The 18,116-nt window shown below is 33.1% G+C and overlaps 2 protein-coding genes across 3 annotated transcripts in view; both read right to left on the bottom strand.

The window, feature by feature from the left end:
- LOC105137330 (4-alpha-glucanotransferase DPE2-like) overlaps nt 1–7,308 on the bottom strand; it is an 8,977-nt gene extending 1,669 nt beyond the window's left edge. The window contains exons 1-18 of one of the 2 annotated variants that reach the window (XM_011043045.1): nt 6,930–7,308; nt 6,301–6,677; nt 5,852–5,966; nt 5,691–5,749; nt 5,459–5,586; nt 5,191–5,317; nt 4,898–5,094; nt 4,540–4,618; nt 4,325–4,363; nt 3,732–3,851; nt 3,478–3,579; nt 3,223–3,306; nt 2,883–3,125; nt 2,674–2,799; nt 2,405–2,479; nt 2,190–2,261; nt 1,646–1,765; nt 231–328 (exon numbers count right to left, since the gene is read on the bottom strand). In XM_011043045.1, the coding sequence (XP_011041347.1) occupies nt 231–328; nt 1,646–1,765; nt 2,190–2,261; nt 2,405–2,479; nt 2,674–2,799; nt 2,883–3,125; nt 3,223–3,306; nt 3,478–3,579; nt 3,732–3,851; nt 4,325–4,363; nt 4,540–4,618; nt 4,898–5,094; nt 5,191–5,317; nt 5,459–5,586; nt 5,691–5,749; nt 5,852–5,966; nt 6,301–6,654 (2,138 nt within the window). In that variant the 5' untranslated portion in view covers nt 6,655–6,677; nt 6,930–7,308. Of the gene's footprint in view, nt 1–230; nt 329–1,645; nt 1,766–2,189; nt 2,262–2,404; nt 2,480–2,673; nt 2,800–2,882; nt 3,126–3,222; nt 3,307–3,477; nt 3,580–3,731; nt 3,852–4,324; nt 4,364–4,539; nt 4,619–4,897; nt 5,095–5,190; nt 5,318–5,458; nt 5,587–5,690; nt 5,750–5,851; nt 5,967–6,300; nt 6,690–6,929 lie in introns of both variants that reach the window. The other variant, XM_011043044.1, reaches the window with a different exon arrangement.
- A 3,155-nt stretch (nt 7,309–10,463) lies between these two features.
- On the bottom strand, nt 10,464–15,218 carry LOC105137332 (uncharacterized). Its single transcript, XM_011043046.1, has 5 exons — nt 14,562–15,218; nt 12,917–13,029; nt 12,466–12,837; nt 11,319–12,045; nt 10,464–10,918 (listed from the first exon to the last, which is right to left on the bottom strand). Exons 1-5 carry the CDS (start codon nt 14,824–14,826, stop codon nt 10,854–10,856), a joined length of 1,542 nt encoding a protein of 513 aa, XP_011041348.1. The 5' UTR covers nt 14,827–15,218; the 3' UTR covers nt 10,464–10,853.
- Between the last annotated feature and the right edge of the window lie 2,898 nt (nt 15,219–18,116).

An 18,116-nucleotide genomic window follows, 5' to 3' on the forward strand; every position in this document is an offset into this window, starting at 1 on the left:
AGCAGGAATTGAGAGGTTTGGTGAGATGCAAGGAAACAAACTAGTACTTAGTTACAGAACACCAGAATTACTGGTAAGCAAAAAGGGGATGAAAAGCTTTAGTTCACTACATTCTTCTATGGGTCACTCAATCCAAATAAACTAGGAATTTCTCACAGTAGATATGATTAGGGTACCTCACTCAATCCAAATGAACTTGGAATTTCTCACAGTAGATATGATTAGGGTACCTGTGGTCATCCAAATCCTGAAAACTTGAAGTGTCCTCAAGATTGAAACGAGGGTAGAATTTACTTTCATCCTCAGGATCTCTAATAAGAACTATATTCTGCAAACAGAATTAATAGATAAAAACCAAAGAACCGAGACTTAGAGGTGAGCAAAAAAAACTGATAAACTAATTAAACTGAGAAAACCAGAAAAAAATAATCGAAAAAACCAAACCGAAAAAAAAACGAATTAACCGATTAAAAAATCATAAAAAATTTCCGGTTCGGTTCGGTTTTGATTTCTAAAGTCTAAAACCAATTGAACCGAACTAAAGTGGTTCAACCAACCAGCACATAAAAAAAAATAAGTTTAAATACAATATTTTCTGACCCTAGAGTATCAGCCATCAGCCACCCCCCTATCCCTTCGCTGCATCTCTCTCCCTTTATTCTCTACTTTGCTTTGATTTTCCTCCCCTCCCTTATGGATTTGGTTCCTTTGGGTTTTTTTCATATCTTGGTTCTCGTATTGAGTTTGTGCCACAAATGGAATTGGAATAATAGATCCATTCCTTTTTTTCGTTTTTCATATTAGAGGATTTCTAACAAGTGGATTTCTACACCCACCTGCCATTTGATTAATTACAATGAAATGGATGAACGTTCCCTCAAAGAATCAAACTCACTTCCATCTGTGTCCATCAGAATCTGCTGATCAAATCACATAAAGGTCTCCTAAACGTAACCCATTCACAGACTGTGGTTGGCTCTACTGAGACAGAGAGTGACGAAAAAGATTACATGACTGGGTTAACTCATCAAATGACTCACTCCACCACTAGAAGATGATTTCAAGAGAAACAACCTCCCTTGCAGCACCGAAAAGACTAAGGGATTGCTTCCTTTATGTTTCTTTTTAAAGTAGGACAACCTGCTTTTGTTTTTGTGATTATGTTTTTTAGGGCTAATGTTCGGGTCTTGGGTTTTTTGCCTGATTTGCAGGGTTGAGTTTTGTCTGGATCGCCTCAATCAATGCTATGTGCAGTGGGATGCAGGTGCGGTTGTAGACAAGGGTCTACCTGTGGAAGCCTGAATGGATCTTCACCTCCAGAAACTTGGGATCTGCTGTACGAGGCTGCAGGAGAAGTAGAGAGGACCATTGGGTTTGAACAGGTTTGAAAGGGAAAAAAACTGAACTGAACCTAACCAAAATTAATCGGGTTTGAACTGGTTTTTGGTTCAAAAAATTTAAAAAAAAAATCAGTTTAGTTGTTTATTTTAGTTCAAAACCAGACTGAACCGGAAATGCTCAGTCAGCGAGACTAGTAATGAGAACAACCGTCATCAGTCACTCTAAAGCAGTCAAGAGACAGGTCTAACATAAATTCCATATACCAAACTTGTGGGAATATAAATATTTTTCCACTATATGTTACCTTCAGAAGATCAAACAGGTCACAGCGTATCTTGTCCTCGCTCTCCAATAACATGGACTTTTCTGCAAGCATCTTCAACTTGGAAGCAATCTTTTTTTCCGTGTCACAATCCTCCTTGAACTAGATTAATTTGAAGAAATATGAGTCAACTAATTTTTCATGCCAAAACAAATGCACCAAATATGATACAATAAGATTGAAGCATATATAAAAAGATGTGATATCATGAGAAGGGATAAGAATTCAGAATCACTTTCCTAACAGTAAGACTAAAATTGAGGCATAGGGAATATAAGTTGGAGCTTTAACAGAATGGAGACCATAAAACAACTTGAAAGAACCAAGTACCGATTCTAAAGAAAAAATTTAATATCAGAAATTGCAGACAGGTCAGTCAGTCCATGTGACAAGGTTCCTTTATGACATGAATTCACAAGCCTATTTGAGACTCAATGTGAGTCACAAATTCTTCACTAGACCAACCTAGGTTCAGTCAAAATGCTAAGAGGTAACCTCATATTATTGACCAGAAACATAAATTTACCACATAGCGGCCCTTCTGATAATCGTTCAGAAAATTTGACACAATAAAGGTCCAAGAAGCTCCAAATCTTTCCTGAAATCAGGAGAAAAAAAAAGATAAGTGTAAATCAACATGCTCATAGTATCTGATTTAGTTTTTAGGTCATATGTCAAATGCAACGAGTTGATAACCATCAGAAGTGCAGACCATATAGCCAACAAAGAAGAGTAAGTAACCTGTACAAATTCCTGCCGGATATATGGGAGGCTCAGGCGATCAAAGTCCCAAATTCCTTCTCTTTCAAGTTCTTCCTGCAGCAGATTTATTATTTGAACATGTTTAATAGAACATGAAAAAGGAATTTCTCTCACAAGTGCTTCAAGTAGATCTGCAAGGGTAGCTTAGGCTTTACAAGAACTCCAGTTCCCTATACCAAATCCTAAAATTCTCTTGCATCATTTAAACTTACTTTTCATGCAGGAAGGCTAGGAGGGTGCTACTATACCTTACTTAGAGGGATAGATGGTCTGAATTTTCCAATCAGACCTGTCATGGCATGCTCTGGAAGCTCCCAAATCCTAAAGAAACCCAGAATATGATCAATCCTGTAAGCTGTAAAGTATTTTGCCATCTGTCATAGAAACAAATAAGTTTTTCTTCAGGAAGAGATGAAAGCACAGTTAAGACAAGATAATCTTATGCAGATTACAAAACCTGTGTTAGACGTGCACGCCACCAAGCATAGTTGTCTTTTGACATTTCCTCCCAATTATAAGTTGGAAAACCCCAATTCTGCCCATTTTTATCAAAGTAATCTGGAGGTGCTCCCGTGGAGGTGTTCATGCGGAACAAATTTGGATGGACCCAGGTATCTACGCTGTTTCTGTCTACACCAATAGGTAGATCTCCTTTCAATATGACACCCTTCTTTCTTGCATATTCTGCAGCTTCTGTCAACTGTCAGTTCATTATGACACAAACAGTATAAGACCGACTGCTGGCTTAAGAGCAATTACAAATGGGAGACAAATATCATCAGACCAAATGAAAATACCTGAGCATGCAAATGGAATTGGATATAATAATGGAAGCGAATTATGTCATGGTGCAAGCTGTCTTTTGAGACAAGTTTCTCAAGCTGTATGAAAATGGTGCCATTTTGTCAGAGAGTTTAAATAACATAACTTTGGTACGAAGTTGAAACAAAGATCTATATTACCTAGTTATCATGTATGATAAGATCCAATAAAATTTGACAAATGATATCTAATCTTAGGTTAGATGAGTGAAAACCCAAAGAGATAACAACCTTTTTTTCTGTAAAACAGGAAAAACGACCCCATTGGCTGTGATCTGATGTTTCAAAAAAGTCCCGCAAAAAACAAAAGGCAGCATAGGGCTTTAACCATTGCTGCAATCAAATAAAACATTCATTAGAACACCAATTGGCTCTAAAGAGAGTATAATCAAGGAGAAAAATTACCAAAGTTCAAATTTCAAATCAAAGTACTTTAGGAGTAATAGACATGATCATAGGAAGAAGAAAACATAAGTTTGTTAGACCTCATTCTCTGAGAAATATTTCTGAAAAGATCTAGAGTTAAGTATCAAATCTTTCTCTTGTACAAACACTTTCTTGGCGATTGAAAGTTTAGTAGCCAGAGTAGCCTCATAATCAACATCCTGCACAGGACCAAGCTCAAACGTGTTAATACAATGGCTGGATCAACCACAGGCATATTCCCTAGCCTCATAAAACAAAGTTTATTTTACTTTTTTTAGTTTATTTTAATTTTTTTCTCTTTTTGTTTAGAAAGACAAAAATCTTTCTTGTCAAAATGATGTTTGGAACAGCCTAACATGAGCACTTGTTCCCTCCCGTCCAAGAATTCTAATAAGGGATGTAAAATGGAGTTAAGTAATAAAATAACATGTTTTGGCTTGTTGATCTCATGCTTTTACAACAAGCTAAAGCACTGCAGAACTGATCCTGCATGCCAGTCCATAGAGCTAGCTTAGAACATCATGGTTCACTTTTTTGCTATTTTTCTTATGCCATTTTCTTAATTGGGTCACAACACATCATTAAACACAACAGAGAGGAACATCAGAAATGTGTTTCTTCATGAAGTTGAAGAATCACTAAAAATAACTACCTTTCCATCCAGCTGCTCTCTAGCTTCCTGAATTTCTTTCTGCCAAAAAAAAAAGGAAAGAAAAGGAAAGGAAGGGTGTTTACAACAAAAAGTAATGGATACAACTTTAGTTGAAATGATAAGAACTAGTTCGCCAGAAATTGTCAGCATATAATAAAGAAAATGCCTTCTAGTATCATGTCGGATAGAATTAAATGTAAAGCCAATGAAACCACCTTGATAGTCTCTGGTAGGTTTTCTGAAAGTGCCTCTACTCTCAGGTATAGTGGATGCAATGCAAACACAGATAGTGAGCTGCATGACCAAGAAAACAAGGCAAGAGAAAACTTTAAAGCTTGTCAATCGAATCCTTGTTTGCTACGATAATTAAGATAAAATAAAAATTGCATGGAATTTTTACTGGGACACCTTGAAATTTTAGAGAAACTCGAGCCTGCTTTCTTAAGCAGGTGATTTAATTAAAGACATTTCTCTCTTTGGAAAAATCAACTTAACTATGCCTTAATACAAACTATATAGAGTCCCCTATAAAACTAAATTATATGTTCTATAGATGATAGTTTTGTTGCCTACCTGTATGGATATGAATCCCACCACATGCCATGCACAGATGTGTCATTGATCGGTAGAAGCTGGACTAAATGGAATCCTGACACTACAGCCCAATCAACAAGAAGCTTCAAGTCAAGAAATTCACCAACCCCCAGATCAGCTTCTGATCTAACAGAAAACATTGGTAATGCAACACCAGCACCCCTCCAAGGCATTTCCTATTAAAAAAAAAAAATTGACGAAATATGATCACAATTAGAAAGTACCTTGCAACACAACATAAGCTGACCTATACGTGAATCTTTGTAGCTTACTCGCATCATGCCATCCGAGAGGAAAATATATCTTGGCGGAACTTTAGAAGAGTCAATAGAAAGGTCACGATGTGCACCAGTTTCCAAAGAAAAGTTTCCTGCCTTTCCGTATTTGCAGTACTTATACGTAAACAACCATTAAGGAAGACAGACAGAGACACGCGTGAGGAGGGGAGAGGGGGGGGGGGGGGGGGGGGAGTATGAAACAATAACCAAATAATTCATAAAACATCCAACTGTTTGAGGGCGAAATACTTCAAAAGGATATTTTATTGGAAAATCACCCTTCTGCATCAAAGCATCTGCCTGCCAAACTGAGTCACCAGCATAGTTAAGTTTAAGTCCATCCTGAACTTTCCACTGCCCTAACTTTGCAGTGCTGCCAATTACGTATACCTGGACATATCATACTTCATAAATAGGTGCAATGCTGATAAGATCGTGCATAACTTTGCTTGCACAAATGTGGGCAGCTCTCAATAGGGAGAAAGAGAATTTACTGATGTCTCTTCTTCTACATTTGGGCAGCAAATTTTGAAATGGACAACGACGGCATCTACTGCAGTTCAAAGATCACAAAGGAAAAGGGTTAGCAAGCAGAAATCAGGCACAAACATTAATAAGAATGATGGGTGAATAATAAATAAGCCTATACAACTACCTTCCTTGTCTAACTTATTCTGAATCCCAAGGGGTCTCTCTATGTTCAAACCCCAACTTCGACGAAAGATGACATCTTTGAAGGCACTTCTGAAAGGGATGGCATCACCACCAGCCTGGATTCCATGAAAATGAACGTTTACATCATCGAAGTTACATGTAAAGAAACCACCAATTTTTTAATTAAGAAATTATACACTCCTCTAGTCAACGAATCATTATTAAGCCAACATAATCCTAACTATGAAGAAGCAATTGTTGTTATTAGACTTCTTCAATCTACAAGAAATCTGTTGGGTTATATGGCAGAATAATGCCTTTACATACATTTCCAGAATAATGGGAACAGAAAGAACCCTTTAAAAAAAAACATTTTCTGCAAGATGAATATGGGAAACACCAATTCGCAAAGCATGAAAAGGAATGGAAGAATGGAGCGCAAAGCGTCACCTGCCAAAGATCATGAAGCTCCACATGCTCTCCACCATTTATCCCCTCGGGCAATACTAATTTACGCTTCTTTCCCATCTCCCATCTCAACACACTCTTCTTATCATCCACCACATAGTAACTATACTCACCACTGAATTCACTTGGTACTGAGATACTTCCACCCCATATGAGCTCCTCACCTTGATGCACAGGGCTCAATAACAAGCCTTTCTTCACATCCCATGAACCCAGGACTCGTTCAGATCCACACACAAGCAGGCTCTGACCCCATTGAGTATAATATGGTAATATAAAACTCACATTCACCGACTTCGCTGTCTTGGTCCCAGAAAACAATCCCAAATTCGCCATTTCTTTCAGAGACAAATCAGACCCTGATAATATTTCTTGAAAGCAATTTGCATTCTGTTAGTATCTACTTAAAAAAGTAAAATCTTGCAAAACTAAGTGAAAAACATTAGCATAACTAAAACAATCCAAAAGGCTAAACATTAAGAACTTGAAGAATTGATTCAAAATTCTACATTTTGACCAAAAACAGCAAGTGCCCAGATCAAAATTACAAGTGATTAACTTGAAAAGGAGAAAAAGACTGAATCTTTAACCGAAATATGAGCAGCAATAACCTTAACTTCAACCAAAACAGGCTGGTTTCCACGTTTTGTTCAAGAGTAGCAAACCGCTGTGCCTCTTATAGATACATACAGGGGAATCTAACAGTGAGATTTGTTTGGTTCCAATGGAACAAAAAGAGAGGTGAAAGATTACTTTGCAGATCGGGAAATGGATATCACTCTCTCAATGCAAAGATATTTTTATTGATTCTTTATTGGAAAGAGAATATGCAAGTTGCTGAGCTCTGATATTTTTCTGTGAATAGGAAAAAGACAAGAAGAGTGTGTCTTTTAGCTGGTTAGAAAGATGCAAATTCAGAGCTCTTTTCACGGGAAAATCTCACACACACTTACGTGTCATGACTCGGAGAGAGAGAAATGGAAATTCAAACCTTCTCCCAACTTTGTGTCCCTTGTTTCTGGATCCACCTCCATTTATTAACAAACTTACGTGTGTCTGAATATATACAGAGACACACCCCTGCTGTTTTCAAGAAAGGCAAAAAATGAATCGGTTTTTACTTTCTAGTAGTTGCCTGACATGAATGCTTTTCTTTTTTTGATATGCATGTTATCATAGTTATTTAGCTCAACGAATTTATCTGGAACATGATTGATTCAGAGTTCAGACTAGTTTGGGTTGCACCAAAAATAAAAGAAGGAATTAACTTGGTTTTATCCTATTAAAAATTTAGTTTGGATTATGATCTCGACAAAAAAAAATATGTTAATTATTTTTAAAATAATTATATTTTAACATATTTATAAGTGAAAATTATTTAAAAAAATTATTATCACAATACCAACAAACTCTAAATAATTAAAAGTTAACCTCATTTCCAACCTCTCTTTTTAATATTTATAGTCCATGCGCTTTATTTGAAATCAATTCCTTACTGAAATTAAATTTAATTATAGTGTTTTATTTGAAATTAGTTGATAAATAAGTTGAATTTATGTATTTAAAAAGAAATAAAATTTATTTTATTTTATTTTCTATGTTATCTTCATCTTATTTTAAAAAATATTTTTAATATTCCCAAATAAAATTATAAATCATTCTTAATAATAAGAAAGAGAATTTCGAACTTGAGATGGACCAAATAACAATGATTAAGAACAGCAGAATAAAGCGCAGAAGCTATTGTTTTTTGTTGTCTCTTGCCATATTATAAGGATGTTCTTCTTGTCTCTTTCTCTCAGATTTTTTTCAGTGGATAGAAAATAAAATCTTTCATTTTAAAAATCTAAACAGGATCGAACCAAATAAGAAAATTAAACCGATTGATTTGATTCGGTTCACTTCAGTGTTGCATTTATTTAAACCGAATAAATCTAATTTAAATCAATGGGCCTCTAGCTCGACTGTTTTTCAGATGCTTTGATTTAATAAACATTTAATTTCTTATATCCGGCCTGGTTTTGGTCTCTTTTTTTTTTGAAAATTTAAAACTAAAATTAAATTTAACTAATTTTTTAAAAATAAAATATTTTGACTGGAATTATTTAACAGAATGGAAAAAAAATTCCAATTAATTTTGAGTCCATTTTTATAAATATTCCAGATAATATTACTGATTTGCTCACCCATATATTTTTAATAATACCTCAAAACACAAAGCATATATTTTGCTCGGCTAGACAAAGCTAGCTAGTTCACTCACTCATGATAAGGGAAGTGGATAGAAAATCTGCCACCACATACAGAATTTAGCATGAATACTGAGCAATTCACAGAGTACTAAGATGATATATATATATATTGTTTGTCTTTTCTGCAGGGAAAAAAAAAATAAGTCCCATAAGATTAACATGATGTAATTTGATTAACTTTATAGGTCTACAAACAACCCAAATTCAATGTACAAATATAAATATAATTTAATTTAAAAGAATCCAAAGTAACATTTTTTATATATATACTAATATAATAATATATTAGATCAACTTGAATGAACTTAACCTAACAGATTAAATTCACAATTCAAGTTATGAGATCAAAATAACTATATAAAAAGCATATTAAAATTAAATATAAAATGTAATTATCAATGAATCTATTGTTAAAAAATAAAATTTTAAAAAAAATATATAAACAAACAATCATAGTTAACTTATAAAACTCATAACCCGAGTCACAATACAAAAACAACTTTTTAAAAAACAAATCATAAAATTTAATTCTCAATTAGTTTGATATTGAAGGATAAGATTAAGAAAAAAAATCAATTAAAAAATCATAAAAATTACCCGAATAAATTAATCAAACTCGTGATCGAGACCATGATAATTTCATAAAAAATTAAAAAATATCTTGATTTAACTTATAAAATCTATAACTTTAGTCACAAGACTAAAATAACCTCATAAAAGATAAATCAAAATAAATTATGAAATTCAATTCTCAAGTGACCTTATTAAATCCAATATTAAATTGTGAAATTTATAAAATAATTAATTAAAAAATAACAAAAAAAATCAAGACAACTTGAGTTATAAGATCAAGATAACTTTATAAAAAAACAAACTATAATAAATAATAAAACTTAATTTTCAATCAAATATAATATTAAATGATAAAATTAAAAAAAAAAACTAAGTCAACCGAATTAATTTGTCAAATCTACAATATAGAACATGAGTTGAGAAACTCAATAAAAAACAAATTCAATATTAGAGGACCCGTAACTTGAATTATAGAACTTAGATAACTTCTTAAAAAAAAACAACTCAATTTAATAAAAATTAAAATATCAAACCCCATTATTCTAATCATGAAGTTAGAATATCCTCGTATAAATCAAATCAAACTCAATTTTTAATATTAATGATAAAATTCAAAAAAAATAAAAAAACTAACTTGAATCAACACGAATTAATCCATTAAATAATTAAAATAACATAAAATACATATAAAACAAATCATGAAATTTAATTTATAATTAATTTAATATTAAATAAAAAATATATATATAATTAAAAATAATAAATCAATCTGGCAAACCCAACAGATGTCCAATCAGTTAGGCAACCAAATAAAAAATAAATCAATATTAAAAAAAAATATTGTTTCCAAAAAATTTAAAGAATTAAAAAACGAGGTAACTTTTTTCCCATCTAGGCCGCCTCTAGTTTATTTGCTTGTTTTTGCCAAGCAGTTGATCCTTTCTCGGGCCAATGGAGCACGAAACGTGACGGAGCACGATTCCATGAACTAGCATCTGCGGCGCTCGTGCCATGCCAGTGCATTACTGGGCACTGATCAGTATAAATTTTTTTTCCTTTGAAGACTCAACCTATCAATAACCAAACAATGCTTAGCTTGATGATACACACATAACAGTAGTGCGGGGTTAGGGTTGCTCTTATTATGGAACCCAAACAACTATAATATTAATAAAAGTTTGCTGACCAAAGTGCTCGTCTGACCTGTGACGTTAATACGAGATCAAGATTGAACCATATTTACCCAATATTCAACCACCAAATACGCTATAAAGCTAGATGAGTTCAACAGCTGGGCTGAAAGAGAATGAGGGACACTTGGGATCAAAAATCATACCTGATTGACTTAGCAGGGATGAGATACAAAATGGTAATTTGATACACTTGTTCTCTTCTCTTTTTTTTTTTTGGCATTTTTCCCTCCTTACATTTCTGCGGAAGAGAATACACAAAACAGCAGCAATGCAATCAAAGGCCTGCCACCTCTGTGACTTTGACCTCAAAATGCATCTGTATGCTGAACTTTTAATCAAATATTTACACGCACGAAAACAAAAAAGAAAGAAAGACATATATCCACTAGGATGGGAGGCAAGCCCTTTGCGTTGCTCCCACTTAAACTCCTCCAGTTTGTTCGGTCTGTCTGAATTGAATTCTGAATCCCAGAGCAGTGATTTTAACTAGAAAATAGATTGTTCCCCTTTTCTTTTGTTATAGTTGTAATACAACAGCAATTAGGGATAGTACCCATTGAACAGTGAGAAGACCTGCAGAAGCTGCAAAAGTAGATATGTTTAGTCCATGGCATTCATGGGAATATAAACATTTACATAATATGGTCCAACAGTTCCAACTCATTGGTGCATGATAGATTCGTAATGAGTGATTTCCATTGTCCAGTCTGAGGAAAAAGATGATTTTAGAAAATGAATGTCACAGAAACTCAAGCTTGAGAAAAATGCATACCAAGTACAAAACAGAAAACAAACTAGAATCAGTATATCAAGCAATCAACCCACAACGTTTCATAAACAATTTGCAGAGAAAGAACCAGAATGAATGATGAGGATGAGCAGCCAGCAAAGACAAATTCATCATCGCATTTACAAAGAAACTAGTGTTAGATTTGTATGTGATGTGAAGCACTTGGTATGTAAAGATTTTAAATCTACTCACATGAAGATGGCGATGATGAAGGTGAAAATGACAGCATTGTGTCAGAATGCTCATCAGATTTACCCCTTGATGGTGGCTGAGCATGGGCAAAAACTACATTTGGCAAAGGACTAGATGCAGGAATTGATTGGGAAATCGATGAAGGTGCTGGTGATACTTCTGGTCGATCATTGTGGGGTTGAGGCAAGGCAGCAAAGTGAGGAGGACTACTAGGTGCCACTGAAGGGGCTAAATGAGACCTCTTTCCACCATTCCCTGTGAAACTTCTTTTGCGCCCAAACTGACAACCAGGAGGATTTGCTTCATGGTTGTTATGAGGTGCAGATGAACTTTTCAATGGGGCAGGTGAATCATCAACAGGTGCAGGTGCACTTCTCTTAGGTGGAGGTATAGGTGAAATTGCAGGAGCATGGGCACCATGGTGGTGGTGGTGGTGGTGGTGGTGGTGGTGTTGATGGTGGTGGTGAGGAAGAGAAGCAGGAGAAGGTGAAGGGGCACTGCCTTCACCACCATGGAGTGAATGTTGCAATATAGATGATAGACGAACTTGCTTCACTCTACCAAAAATAGTGTTATTCAGGCCAAGATTCTTAGAATTACCCCTGATAGTTTGAGCCAGTTGCTTTAACCTGGGGGTATTCCCAATTACCAGCAGCACTGACGATTTAACAGTGGTAGGGGGAGACACCGTTGAACCTTGTGAATTCCATAATTCTATATACAAGTTCTGCATCCACAAAAGAAACCATCAGATTCTGCATAGCAAACACTAGAGTGGTAAATGAATAAATTCTCGAGAAACTGATAGGCATATCTCTATTTGGGTAATCATAGACTAAAATCTTTGATGAATGAAAAGTTATTACACGCATGAGTTTTTTTCTCCCTGTCAGAAAAGAAGAGTCTAGTTAAGAAACAAAACCCTTCCTTTACATATTTCTAACAAGTCACTTTTTACACAATTTCAAAGGTCCCACTCCCAACACACAACCACCCCACACTACCATCTCAAACATATTCAAAAGTTGGAATACTGAACCACTGCAGTAAAGTAAAACCTCACATGCATGTATAGATATAAATAGATGTTACATAAACTGCAAAACAGGTCATGTTTTAAAAGAGAAGGGGCAAATTATTGTCAAACCTCAATGGGCGTTAGATGCAGTCCTGCCTTCAGTTGACTTTTCAGCTCTGCAAATTTTTCCCGTATTTGAAGAATAGAGAAGTTCAAGGTGAAGTTGAATGGTATTTGCACTTTCTGCAAAAGAAAAGCTCTCTGTGGTGGAATAATAGTAATTCCACCAGGAAATTTAAGTACCTCAAAAGAGGATGCATCTCCAAACAAGGACTTAGTAAGTTCGAGAGATGAATCATTAACAACCAAAGACACAAAAGAGCCCCTGATTAGACTTTGATCAGTTGATGATATTTTTGAATCATTTTCAAGTGGATCAACCCCAAACACAACCTTTGTTCTGTTTGATCCAGCCAAGGGTTCTAGAGACAGGATAACCACCTGTTTGAACATATAAATTTGAATCAAAATTGAGGAAGTACAGATTAAATAATATAAGACTAATGGAACAGGTGAATACCTTGGTATTAGGAACTCTCATCTCATCAAAAATATCACCCTGAAGCTTCAATATCTTGTCCTCCAGCAAGAAAACTGGCTTTTTGACTAGGAAGCTTGCTACTATATCATGATCTGAATACATGAAAATTGAACACATTGATACCAAAGATTGAAAGAGTGAGTTTCATGAATAGCATAAGCATCCAGGGATATCTACAAATATGTTGATGTTTATCTCACAACAGAATCCAAAAACACATGCTGCGTTGATGAAACAAACCTAAAAGCCTGTAATTACCAGGTGATAGTTTCACTCATATCATTTCCGCTTATATTTTCCAATACATTTAATTAGACGTCTAGATTTCAAAAGGTATGGCACCATAGGACTGAAGGTGATTCCTAATTTAAAATAAAAAATGCATGAACACTACATATATGCGTTTTCAGCATCCATTTCCATGATCAGTCATGAAGAACACCAACGGTAACTCAATTAAAGTCACAAATTCAGTTCATATTATCCACAAGCTGAACTAAGCTTAATAACACTTCTGTCACAATTAATTGGGACTGTTAGCCAAACAAAATCATTACTCATTATAGACCTCAGCACTAACTCACTTGCAGCATCTAACAAAACCAGCCATGCATGACTAAAATATAAGCCTAAAATTTATGAAACAATGATACTGTTGCAGACTCCAACACCATATTAAATCTTCAATCCAAATATCTAAACTACTGAGTGGAGAGGTAGTGGTGGAGAGGCTAACACATTTGAAGCTTGTAAATTCATACTCGGTACATATTCATTATGAGACTAGTCAACAGCACGAGTGTGCTACTCAGCAGAGACAAATTGCAACAACGAATTATTCAAAACAAAGAAAAAGCTTTAGCAAGAACATAGTGGCTTCTCTATCGTTACACAGCACATATGCAGCGTACAAAGTCCAGTTTTTGTAATATGAACAAACACTCAATTAGTTTCAGGGGGCCCATAATGGAGCAATTATTTTGTGCAATCAATGTTTCTTGTTTTGCATAAAGCATAGGTTATATTTAACAAACAATACAACATATCCTGACCGTCTATATTTCAGTCTTAAACAATCCATGTTTCAGAAACCCATGTCTCAAAGTATAGGTCTATTCCTCAAAAGACCAGACCTTTACCCAAATTAGAGATGCAAAAGATCACCACCTTAATATGGAAATTCGAATACCCAAATTCTTCCATCAGTTGTATTCCTAGCTTGAACAAATCTAAAAAATCAAAGTTGTCAAACCACAATAAGATTTTCAAGATACAGACTCTTTAATCGGTAAATACCATATAGTCTTACCTTGTTTCACAGTATTCTCAATCAATTTCTTTCCATATATTTTCTCACCAACCCAATACCCACCAACAGATCATAACCACTTAAGAAACCCTAAATTCAAGCAACCCCGTAAAAAAGGCAAATTAATAAATTCTACGTTCCTTTTTTTTCTCACATTATCAACCAAACACTACTTAACAACCTCAGCCAGCAAAAACCCACGAATTCAATAAAAATAAAAAAATAATAATCTAGATCTATCCACGGTTCAAAATGCCAAGCACCCACGAATTCAAAAGCCCAGAAAAATAAAAGTAAATAAAACAAAAACCCTACCTTTAATCCTGTAATCTAGATCCAGATTCCCCTGATCTGCAAAATGTAGAAAAGGAGGCAACCAAAAAACAGCAGAAAGAAAAACAGCAACAGATAATAAAAGGACAAAAACACATCTAAACCCGATAAACCTAGTAACAGCAAAATTCCCTTTACATCCAAAACAATAAAATCCCCTCTCTACATTTTGCTCTTCATTCTCACCACTTGTACCTATCCCTTGTTCCTCTTCACTTCCATTAACACTATTTCCCACTTTCCCCATAATGTAGCCAATGTTACAACACAAAAGAACCCCTCCCCCCCTCCAAACTATGGTCCTTGTTCTTCTTCATGGTGAAAATGGACTTGGGTTGTTTGGTGGTGAATTGGGTCTTGGTTTGTTGAACCCATTTTTTGTTTTGGAGTAAGAAAGTGAAAGAACAACAACAAGAAGAGGAGGAAGAGGAAGGGAAATGGAGAGTACTAGAAGAAGGGAATTTTATTAGTGAAGATGTATTGTAAGAGAAGATGAGAGAAGGGCTCTTTCGCTTCTAGTACTACTAGATATATTTTTTTATAATATTTTTTTGTAGTTTGAATTTGTTTATGTGTAGTGGTAATGGTGGAGTAATAGGTAGGGTTTCAAGTTGGAGAGAGAGAGTGTGTGTGGAGTCACCACCTGTAAATGACAAGGATGGTCTTTTAGGTTAAAAGAGTTGGCGGTGGTTTATCTGTTTTTTTCTTTTTTTCAAATTTATTTTCAATTTTTTTAGATTCTACTTTAAATTATAATGCAATTTCGATTTTCAATATTGAGAAGCTTGGGGTTTGGACATGTTTGGCAGTATTTAGATAAATTGATCGCATAATCGATGAGAATTGTTATGATTAGGGTTCTTTCATGTACTAGGGTTCAAAATTTTAAGTTGTTGTGGATAATGATATCTTAAATAATAATACATGATAATATAGATAGTTTGAGTTTCATGGTTGAAATTAGTTTTAGTATGGGAAATTAATTTTAAAAAATTGACTGTCATAAAACCAAATTTAATTAGTTGTGTCTTAGTTTGAACGTCACAATTAAAAAAGTGAACTTCAAATATTTTAAAAAATAATTTTGTGAATATTTTGCAGTATGGTACGAGATTAATGTCAATTAAAAGTGTGTTAGAATAATATTTTTTATAATTTATTTTTATTTTTTATCATTAATGCTACAAAATTATTAAAAACACATATAAAAATATTATTTAATATTTTTCAAGCCAATAATAATTTAATAATTAAGTTAGACTGCATCATTAAACAACTCTTTTATTGCAGTTAAATTATTTTGGAGAATATTTGGAAACATGGCTCAAATCTTGTTTTCAAATAATATAAATTTTTTGTTAAAAAATAATTTAATTTTTATATTTTAAATCATTTTAATACATTAATTTCAAAGATAATTTTTTAAAAAATAAAAAAATATTATTTTAATATATTTCAGAATCAAAAACATTTTAAAAACTAAAGTAATCACACTCCCAAATATATTTTTATTCTATATAAAAAAATAATGATAAAAAATATTTTTGTGTAAATTTACATGTCAAGGATAATAAGTGCATTTTAAAAAAAAAAGATTTAAAGATACACTTTGTATACGTGTATATATGGGAGACATTAATAATTTTTTTAAAATATTAATCCTAAAATTTAAATTAAAAAATTGTGAAAACAGTACTTGAACAGGATTTAAAAAATTGTGATTGCAAATTTGATAATTATTATTATTTGAATGTATATAAGAAAAAAAAGATTTAAAGATACACTTTGTATACGTGTATATATGGGAGACATTAATAATTTTTTTAAAATATTAATCCTAAAATTTAAATTAAAAAAAAAAGTTAATAATCTTCCGTGATGAAATTTAAAAATTGTGAGAACAGTACTTGAACAGGATTTAAAAAATTGTTAGTGCAAATTTGATAATTATTATTATTTGAATGTATATAAGAAAAAAAAAGGGTAGGGACCACGAGGGCAGTGAGTGTTGATGGAAATGGATAGGGCACCCCACCTGCGCCCAAACGCGTGGCGTTTATATTTGAGGAGACACTGCCAGCCTTAGTGGAGACTCTGCTGGAAAACCATTGTTGACTCTCCTTAGTCAAATAATATTTACTGCATAATACTATTGCATATCTTGCAGTATATCGCAAGCCATCACACTGCTCATTTTGAAAAATCATCAGTGGAGTGGTGGCGAAGACAGACAGGTCCCTAGATTTCAAATAATCCCGTTACAGTTTCATGCAACTGTCCCCTCTTCCCTAAATAGAGATCAAGGTGAGTTTTTGAGTTTGGATTTAAAATTTTATTTTTTTTTATTATTTTTTTATTATTTTAATATATTTATAGATAAAAAATATATTAAAATACAACCGTTATTGTATTTTTAAACACCATGTTATCAGACATGATTTAAGTTTGACTTAATATAAAATTTAGTTTATAAAAAGGTAAGATTAACTTGAAAAATATATTTAAAAAAATTAAAACAATAAGATCGTAAGTTGACCTATCCGGGAGACAAGATCACTTTAAGGTTAATGTTTTTAGAATCAATTCAAGTATATGTTTTGATTTAAATAACTGGGATGTCTCACTTACATTAATCTATTCCCATGATTAAAGTAAATATAGTCTTAATTTGTAATTCAACATTGCTAATAAATCATTCCATTCGTATTTATTAGAAAAACCCTTTCATGAAAGGTGGAAGAACGCAATAATCGTCAAGAATGATATAAAAACAAGCAGATTTCAAATCTCATCGTGCACTTTTATGAGGGTTGTTTGATTAATTAATAAGCAAGGGTTTCTCAAGTGTTGTTGGATTGAATGGTTGTATTTGCCCGTAAAGGTTCTGGCTTGGGATTTATAAATTGTTAAATGTTTTGTTGTGGTGGGCTATGCAATAAATGGAGTGAATTTTTCATGCCATGAACATGTTAATATTGATCGGTTTTTCTTTTTAAAATTTATTGTGGTTATGGATATTTTTAAAGATATTTTTTATTTATAAATATATTAAAATAATATTTTTAAAATTATTTTTTATATTATTGCATCAAAATAATTTAAAAACATCAAAAACATATTAATTTAAAGTAAAAAATAAAAAAATTCAAATTTTTTAAAAATATTTTACAAAAACAAACATGACATTTAATCATGTAAGACATGCTTTAATTCAACTATCTTATGTTCCTAGGTTGACCCAAAAAGATTTGTGTCATGAGATTAATTACCAGGGTTCTAGGATTATATTATCTAATTTTTTTAAAATATTTTTTATTTAAAAATATATTGTAATATTTTTATTTTCTTACATGATATATTAAAAAAACCAGCAGCGCCAAACACCTTCGAAGTTAACTTGTGAATCATCCAGGCAATTTAGATTATTATTTTTACTTTTATAAAAATATCATGATTTTATTTTTTAATAATAATAAAAATAATCTCGTCTCATTCAGATTTAAAGCGGGTTTGATCGGTTCCATTTACCTAGTCACC

The sequence above is a fragment of the Populus euphratica genome, unplaced genomic scaffold, assembly GCF_000495115.2.
Source record: "Populus euphratica unplaced genomic scaffold, PopEup_1.0 scaffold66.1, whole genome shotgun sequence".
Lineage (NCBI taxonomy): Eukaryota > Viridiplantae > Streptophyta > Magnoliopsida > Malpighiales > Salicaceae > Populus > Populus euphratica.

What these genes read in the sequence shown, in the direction of transcription:
- LOC105137332 (XM_011043046.1), bottom strand. Translation starts at nt 14,826, where the DNA reads ATGGGGAAAGTGGGAAATAGTGTTAATGGAAGTGAAGAGGAACAAGGG. An exon ending in TCTAGATTACAGGATTAAAG is followed by an intron (nt 13,030 to 14,561) that starts GTAGGGTTTTTG and finishes TCATGTATTCAG; the next exon opens with ATCATGATATAGTAGCAAGC. An exon ending in TGAGAGTTCCTAATACCAAG is followed by an intron (nt 12,838 to 12,916) that starts GTATTCACCTGT and finishes ATGTTCAAACAG; the next exon opens with GTGGTTATCCTGTCTCTAGA.